Below are 8,360 nucleotides of genomic sequence, written 5' to 3'. Positions count from 1 at the left end.
AAAGTTCCTTGTTCCCAAGTCAATGCCCCCATGGTTTTGAAGGGGTTTGTATTCCCTCCAACACAGCTTCTTTACATGTAAACACAAGGAGGCGTTGGCTCCAGCACTATTTTAACCCAATTGACTGCATGATGTGTGATAAACAACTGCCTGAGAAGTTTTGGAACCCTGAAGGTCAGTTTTATTTACTTATCAGCCCTGAAAAGGAAACAAAGGGGATAGCAGTAGAAGGAAAAAAAAGACTGAAGGCAAATTAAATTCCATTTCAGGTGAATTTATTGAGTTACAAAGAACCTGACAGCTCCACCATATTTACAAAGGTTTTCAAGAGGGTCTAGAGCTATTACTGCTACTGAAACCAATGTTAAAAATGCATAAACAAACCAAATCAACCACATCCATTATGTTAACTGTAAAAACACTATTTACCTTACAGGTCTTTGAGGCACACTCAAACATAGGGAAAAGTGCTTCCCAACCACTGATCTCTAAGCAAGATTCTCATTTCTCCCTCTGATGTAGCTGTGCCTGAAGATCACCAATTCTTATGCCACCTTTGATGGAACTTGGTTTCTGTTCCTCAATATACATGGTTTATGAATCAGGATTTTAATTAAAAGGTTACTCAGAACTGCAAGGCATTAAAATAATTTTAAAGAGCACAATGAAATCTCCAGTTGGTTCCATGTGATACTTGTGAGAGTTGTCATTGCTGTCAGATGTGCACATAAAATCCTGTCATCACTTTGGAGCCACAATCCAAGCAAACAAAGTCAAACTTCCCAGAGCACTGTCTGTGTTCACATCTCACAGCACCTCCTGGAAACATCACACTGGTGTTCTCATCTTCCTGTCCATGACTCAAAGGATGATTCCAGTCCATATCATCCATTCAGCTGCAATCAATGCTTTCCTAAATTCCCTCATCCACCTTTCCTTTCCCCTCTGCACCCACAGAAGAGATCATGGGTTCTCTGAGATGGGGAGGAGAGAGCCTCTCTTCCAGTCAGCGGGGTTTATTTCCAAGTATATTCCAGCTGGGCGTCACATCCTGAAGTTCTCCATTGCAATTCCACAGTGCCAGGATATGGATGTGGCCTGTGTGCTCACACACCTGGGTGCACACAGCTCCCACTGGCAACAGGTGGCTCTGCTGGTCTTGTTTACAAGTCCACAGTGACATTTACTTGAGATGAAGCTTCACACACGATTTAATGTTTGGGGAAGAAATTATTCACTTGAGTGCCAGTGACCCTTCTCAGGGTTTTCACAGGTGAACGTTTGCTGAGCAGCATCTAACACTAACACTCACTTCTAAACTATCAACTAGGATTCAGAGTTACTCCAAGCACAGAAAACTAAAACCTCAGAAACTAAGTTGGTATCAAATAAAGTAGCAGAGAAGCTGCTATTATCACTTCAGAGGAAATAAAAAACAAAACAGCCAAAAAACACTGAAATAGCTCCCTTGTACAAAGAAAGAGGAAACCTACCAGCTTTATGTTTAAAAGAGAAACACGTAACTTTGTTTCTACTGCAAAGGCTACAAAAACAAAACCAAAGAGAGGGCCAAGCACCATTCATGCATCAGAAATCACCTTCTAGCAAGAAGTCTTTTATGGAATATGTGCTACTCTAATGTGAGCTGGCATCAGACTTGCAGAGTCTTGCTCTACATGTCAGCAAGACTGTCAGAGGCACACCACACTGTCACACTGCTCTCCTCAAGAGAAAAACATCCTCCCACACTTACAAAAGCAAGCTGCTCACTGCAAAGCAGCAGCTCCTCTCAGATTTTAAAACTTTATCAAGGAAATTCTCATCAACACTGAGATTTGTAGCTGGGCCATGCTGAGAACACATTCAGCTCAGGTGTCACCCATGTTGAGATCCAAGGTCAGAGAAGATGCTCAGCTGTTGAGACAGGTGGGTCAGAGATAAACCTTTTAAAAGTTTCATATTTGCAGTAAGATTAAGAGCAAGTCTTCAAAAGTGGAATTACCCTGGTGCCTGTGTACATAAAGAGAACACCAGGCTGCCACACTGCATCCAGCCACGGGGTGAACTGGTCAAATCCTGAGCCAAACAACAGCAAGGCCACTGTCAGCAGGAACCCAGCTATGATGTGAGGAGAGGTTTACAGGAGAACACCTCAGGCATGGCAGAATATCCTTCCTCACCAGCAGGATGGCTGAATGAGCTGCACCCAGCACTTCTGACACGCTGCACGCATTTCTTCCAGCCCTTCAGAGAATTTGATAATGCCACAGCAATGTCACTGTGAAAGCCATTTACCTCTGCAGCTCAGGAAAGCTTGGAGGGGTTTTTCCTACATCCCTTTTGCTGAGGTGAGCAGGAATTATTTATCAGCTTGACTAAGTGGTGATCAAACCTCTAGTACATGTTACCAAAGTGTTTCAAAGGTATTCAGGTCTCACACTAGGAGCTACAATTTAAACACTGAGCAGAAAACCTTTGTGCTTCTTTTGTGGACTAAAGTCTGACTTAAATCCTACTACTGCAAGTCAGCAAAATGCAGTGATGCTGGGCTTTGCAAAGATGGTGGAGGAGAAGGGATTCCATCTAGATTCCTTAAAAACTGAATGCAGAGTAACAAAAGACAACTACAATAACTCTAGTAGTCAGAACATCTCTACAAAATTCTCTGGACCGTGAAATGGCCACAGAAGACCCAAAATAAAAAGGTAGAGAGTTTTCCAGCTGGAAGTGTTCTGAAAGCCTGAAGGAAATCCATCGAGAACAAGTTGACACAGCTATTGTGACATAGAAAAATAGTAGCTGATAATAGAATTATCTGGTTCCATTTTCTCAGTGACAGTTTTAGTGCCTGTAACATCCTGGACTTCAATTAGTCCATTAAGCTGGTGCTTTTCTCCTGAACAGATTAGGACTGATGGTTGGTAGACACCAATAACATATCCCTTTATTTCTCTACTGGGCCATCCTCAGTGGTGGCTCTGGGGCAGACTGCCCTGCAAGTTTCCATTACCTGATTCATCTCTTCCTTTTCCAGTAAAACCTCACACTTCAGTCTAGATTCCAGGTTTTGAAAAGGCAGAGGGTTAAGCTACCAACCTGAGGCTCAACAATTGTCCCTTCCAGTGACTCAGTGCTCCAAAGGGAGACATTCACACAGCACAGCCTAGCAGTCATACACACATTGTCACTCCTACCACACTGAACACAGCTGTGCTAGACACTGGGATTTGACTTTTCGGCAGATTTTACTTTCCCCTGATCTTCCACTTTTTTGATGGCAGCTTGGATAGCTTCTTGATCACCCAGGAACTGGTGAGGGCCCAGAGGGTGCAAATTCTCATCGAGTTCCAGCAGTATGGGCACACCAGTGGGGAGGGTGACATTGATGATGTCCTCATCAGAGATGCCTGCCAAAGAAAAACAAAACAGAGTTACACCTCCAGCTCCCTCATTGCCTATTGCCTTATTTCTGAGATTACCTAGTCTTAAAAGAGTCAAGGGCACCCTCCAGCCTCCATCAACATCAATTCCCAGCTAGGCCACAGCTTGGGAAGTGCTTTAGGAACACTAGGAGAGAATTCCCATCAAGGTGAAGACAGTTTCTTCTCTTCTTCAGCCTACACACGTGAAATAAACAGGAAGGGATTGCCCTGGAGACTGCACCGTTCCTTTAATACAGGACATGGAGTACAACAGGGTCCCCTCCATCATTTCCAAACTCGCACATCACCAAAGATGAGAGTCCACATGTGCCACTCCAACATGAAACAGCCTCTGTACACAGCCAATACAGACTCCTTAAAAAGGCAGGATAACAAGGTTAATTTTTCTCTTAGATTTTCTGGGCAACTCTTATCACACAAACTGTCATAAACATCAGTATTTAATTCTTCTTGTGCAAGAATCACTCTTGGCCCACATCTGATTTCTCACAAGCCAGTTTATAGCAGGGTCCACAGTACTGTTCTCAGAATTACCACATACAGGACATTCATTTCCACTTCCAAATGAGGGACAGAAAAAGGAGGCAGAAATACAACTTGTACGGCTTGAAGTATTTTTCTTTTTTTCCCACTTAAGGAATGTGTACCTGGAAACAAAGTTTATTTTATGCAGACATGTAATTAAAATATTCTGGACTCATCTCAATGAAATCACTGGATATTTTTATATCCAACACACATCCAAAGCCTCCAAGTGAATTACAAGACCAAACATCTTAGTCAAGTTTCCACACAAAGTCTAAATAGTTGCATTAAAAGCAGTGATTGCAAAGACATTATCCCTCAAAAAAAAAAAAAATTCAGGCAAAAGCAAGCTAGTGTCATTTGGAATGTCAAGATTTCCTTTTTCCTCTCCTTTTGAGAAGCATTGAGGTCCCAGCAGCAGCCTGCTATTGAAGCAGGGCAGCTGTGAGTAATTCACTCAGAAAATGCACACGACCAAGCTTTAAAGTGATGACACCGTATGAACTAGACCAAGGTGCACCAAGCAAACATCCTCCTGGAGCAGCTGACAAAACAGATGGTCCTCAGGACACACGGGTGTAAATTTACCAGAGATTTTCACATTAAGCAGAAAAGCAGAGCCATCACACTAACAGGAAAACACACACGAGTCGAGAAACTCAGCAACAGTGGGGTGACAACAGGTCAGAAAAAACAGAACTGTTCATGAGGTGAGGATCATGTGCCCCAGTACCCAGCTTCTGCAGTGACCTACTCTTGCTTTGTGCTCAGCCCTAAGTTTCAGAAGGGCTTGGAGTACCAGAAACAAGCCTTTACAAAAAACTTACACCTTGTTACATATTGAGCATCCTTCAGTTGGAACAAGGCACGCTCACATAGCTGAAGCAATTCTTGGATACAAGGGACAAATAATTCACCTGGTGTAGGCCAAAGAATCAGACCTACAGGGAAATAACCTCAAAGAATACCTAAAATTTAAAAACAGCATAGATATTATGGGAAAAGTAATGCATCCATTCACCAGGCACAAGCACAGTTCTCAAGGGCTTTGTTTGCAAAACAAGCAGCTGCCTGAGCTCTTATTTCAAGGATTCTTAAGCATTAGATTTTCACAATACCCACACCACCGTGTATATTCCCAGAGAATCTGTGCCTGGAAGTGTTCTCACCACCTCCTAGGTTCAGTCTCCCAGACTAAACCATTCATATACACACAGAGCATATGAAGTCATGCAGGAGAGTTTAGGCAAACCACATAATGTGGTCAGGAGACATGATATTTAAAAGTTTCCTCTGGAGATGGATTAAACAAAACTAGCTGTAGCTACATGGATTCAAAAATGCACTTTACTGTTTTTACAGAGCACAAAGTGACCACAATGTCAACTAGTACTGATTTACAAAGCAAAACACTGCAGTCTAGGATAAACACAGAGCAGCAAACAGGATGGGTTTTCTCCTCAGGACTTCTCCTCATACAGAAGTCTGGAAATGCAAGCTGAAGTCGGATGAAAATCCTGAAGAAACAACAGTGTCCTGTTGCTGTGGCCAGTCTCTCTGCTCTTCAGGAAGCAAGAAGCTGAGCAGGCTGGTCACACAAGCTCTGTGGTGGCAGGCAGAGCTCACCAGAACATTCCCCAGCCAGCAGGCCAGGAGGGCAGCACGGGGATCACACCTTGCATGGCTGCAGTGGGAGCTCACTGCTATCCAGTTACTCCATGTGCTGTAACTGTAACCCGCTGACCTTTTGCTGCCCTCCATGCCAGCTGGCCTGTGTCACAAGCCAGCCCGTGGCATAGGGGAAAAGGGTGAAATCAGGGCGACATCTCAACTGCTGACTACAAGGTGCAGTGGTAAATAAGTCCACTGAAGAAGCAACACCCTTCCCTGAAGTTTAACACCAAAGCCTGGGTCTCAGCACTGCTGCAGTGCTGTGCTGCTGGAAGCAGTCTTTACCCAGGAAGGTTTAAAACCCAGGTCCTACTTCCTTAAGAGTCATGAGAACCCACAGACTTTACTGAAATACTCAGGATGACTTCCTCAGGAGCCCAGATAAAATGCTGACTAGCAATTGTGCTCCTCCAGGGGACACCTGCCATGCTCTGTTCTGGGAACACTGCTCCTCACCTGTACACAGGTACACTACAGTAATTTGGTACAGCACTTATGATAAAACAGACCTTTCAAAATTCTTCCTCAGCTCACTTATCCTCCATTTAACCAAACTGGGTGACCAAACACACCAATTGGAAATATCTCTAGGCAAGCTTAAGAATTCACCTTCATGTGGTAGCCCATGGAGTGTTTTGAAATATTTGTACCTTGCAAAGTCCTAGAGACAAACCTCACTGATTTTGAGCACCTACAGCACTTTCACAGGGGCTTCAGCTTTCCCCCTCCCTCTCACCTGGTCTTACCAGGTTCCTCCCTTCTATTCTTATGGTCAGAGGAACCCAAAACCCACAAGAGCTATTGAGAATAAACAGCAGCTATCTTCTCTGCATGTCAACTACACTTGAGACCAGATGATTCATCCAATAAGAGATGATACAGAAGATCAAATGCATAAATTCAGCTACAAAAGGTTGTTTTATACTGGTGCATTGTACCTGAGTTCCAAATCAGGTCATAGCATCCTTCCCACATCTTAATGAAAACGCTAAAGCTTTAGCCTAGCAAGGTGAATGTTCAGAGCCACTTTCTGTCCTCTCTGCAGGCTGACAGAAGATCTACCTTCAACAGGGCACAGGAGGGAAATAAGCAGTGTTAGAATCTGGCTCTTGATCTTGACAGATCTTGCTGTGCAAATTTTAAGGAAAAAAGGATGGGTGGGCTACAACCATGGTTGTAGCATATCATTTCCATTTGTTTCACTCATGTCTGCCAAGATTTTCTGTCTGCATTAGGTTTGCACAGCCAGGCTTTAGTAGTAGGGAGCTACAGTGGGGCAGCAGAAAGGAACTGTGGTGGTTTGACCTTAGCTGGACACCAGGTGCCCACCAAGCTGCTCTATCACTCCTATTCTCAGCACAGTGGGTGGGGAGAAGAGACACAAAAATGACTTGTGGGTCAAGATAAAGGCAGTTTACTAAAGCACAAGTAGAGGCCAAACACAGAAGCAAAGACAAACAAAGGATTGATTCTCTACTTCCCATCAGCAGGCAATCCAGTCACTTCCCTGATCAGGGCTTCAGTATGCAGAACTATTACTCCAATGTCATTACAAATGACATTTGACATTCTCTTAGCTTTTACTGCTGAGCAGACATCATAAGGGGTAAGGAATATCCCTTTAGGTCAGCTCTCCTGGCTACGTCCCCTCCCAAGAGCTTGCTCAACCCCTGCTTATTTGGGGACAATGTTGGAGAGACATTCCTGATGCTGTGGGAGCACTGCTTAGCAGTGGCCCAAACACAGGCCAAGGTAATTTGCAATAAGGCCCAAAAACTCACACAAAACAAGCAGCAGAAGCACTGAGCAAAGAATGGGGGAAATGACAGAGCAAGACCATGTCATTTCAAGAGCACTGAGCTGTTAGATCTCAAACTGTTTCCTGCAATTGCACTCACACCACCACACTCACATAAGTAGTATTTCCTTAAAAAGGCTAAGCAGCAAAATCAGTGGGATAATCTTATTAAGAAGCCCTCAGCACACAGTCCACACAAGGTGTCACAACATGCAGCTCCAGCATGTAAACTATTGGCAATTCTGGAATCAGGCATTCCACAACCCCCTGTTTTGAGGTATTTTACATCAGTCCCCAGGGTTAAATGGCTGGGAAGAAAGAAGAGTTCAGACAGCCCACCAATCCTTCCTCTGGTAAATCAGTCAACTGGACTTGGTCTCCAGTCAGCACTTCAGCAGAAATGGGGCAAGGTGGTCACAAGTATCACACTAATATCTTCATAAAGGGACACTGTCAAGAGGGTTCCTGTATGAAGCACTAATTATTAGATAAAGAGAAAACTATCCTCCCCAAAAATTGAGAAAAAAAACCACCTGCAAATAGATCCTGTGCATCCAGAATGGTCACTTAGCATGACAGATTCTACAGACATTTCCTACACCCTAATGAGGCCCACTCCGTGCAATGAGAAAACAAGAACAGAATCCAAACCACAACCAAAGCCTTCTGAGCATGATACTGCTGCTCCAATGACTGCATGCAAGTAGAAAGCAGAACTACACTGCCAGCTCTTTACCAATTACTCAGAACAAGGAGAACACAGATTCAGAGAATTGCAGGCCTGTTTCAAGAAAATACCACCTTGAAATAGTAACTTCAAGGGATACCCTGTAGTCTTTTGGGAAAAAAAATACAAATTGTCACTGAAACAATTAGAATTGTTTCATCAGATCCAACTGAATGAAAACTTTCATATTTCCTGC

General features: G+C 43.6%; 1 protein-coding gene across 4 annotated transcripts in view; it reads right to left on the bottom strand.

The window, feature by feature from the left end:
- Positions 1–253: 253 nt before the first annotated feature.
- The window catches only part of BPGM (bisphosphoglycerate mutase), a 32,057-nt gene continuing 23,950 nt past the window's right edge, over positions 254–8,360 (bottom strand). For all 4 annotated transcript variants that reach the window (XM_063395142.1, XM_063395143.1, XM_063395141.1 and 1 more), the window contains exon 4: positions 254–3,407. In XM_063395142.1, the coding sequence (XP_063251212.1) occupies positions 3,214–3,407 (194 nt within the window). In that variant the 3' untranslated portion in view covers positions 254–3,213. The remainder of the gene's footprint in view (positions 3,408–8,360) is intronic.

The sequence above is a fragment of the Prinia subflava genome, chromosome 4, assembly GCF_021018805.1.
Source record: "Prinia subflava isolate CZ2003 ecotype Zambia chromosome 4, Cam_Psub_1.2, whole genome shotgun sequence".
Classification (NCBI taxonomy): Eukaryota; Metazoa; Chordata; class Aves; order Passeriformes; family Cisticolidae; genus Prinia; species Prinia subflava.
This window is presented reverse-complemented; position numbering and strand designations above follow the sequence as displayed.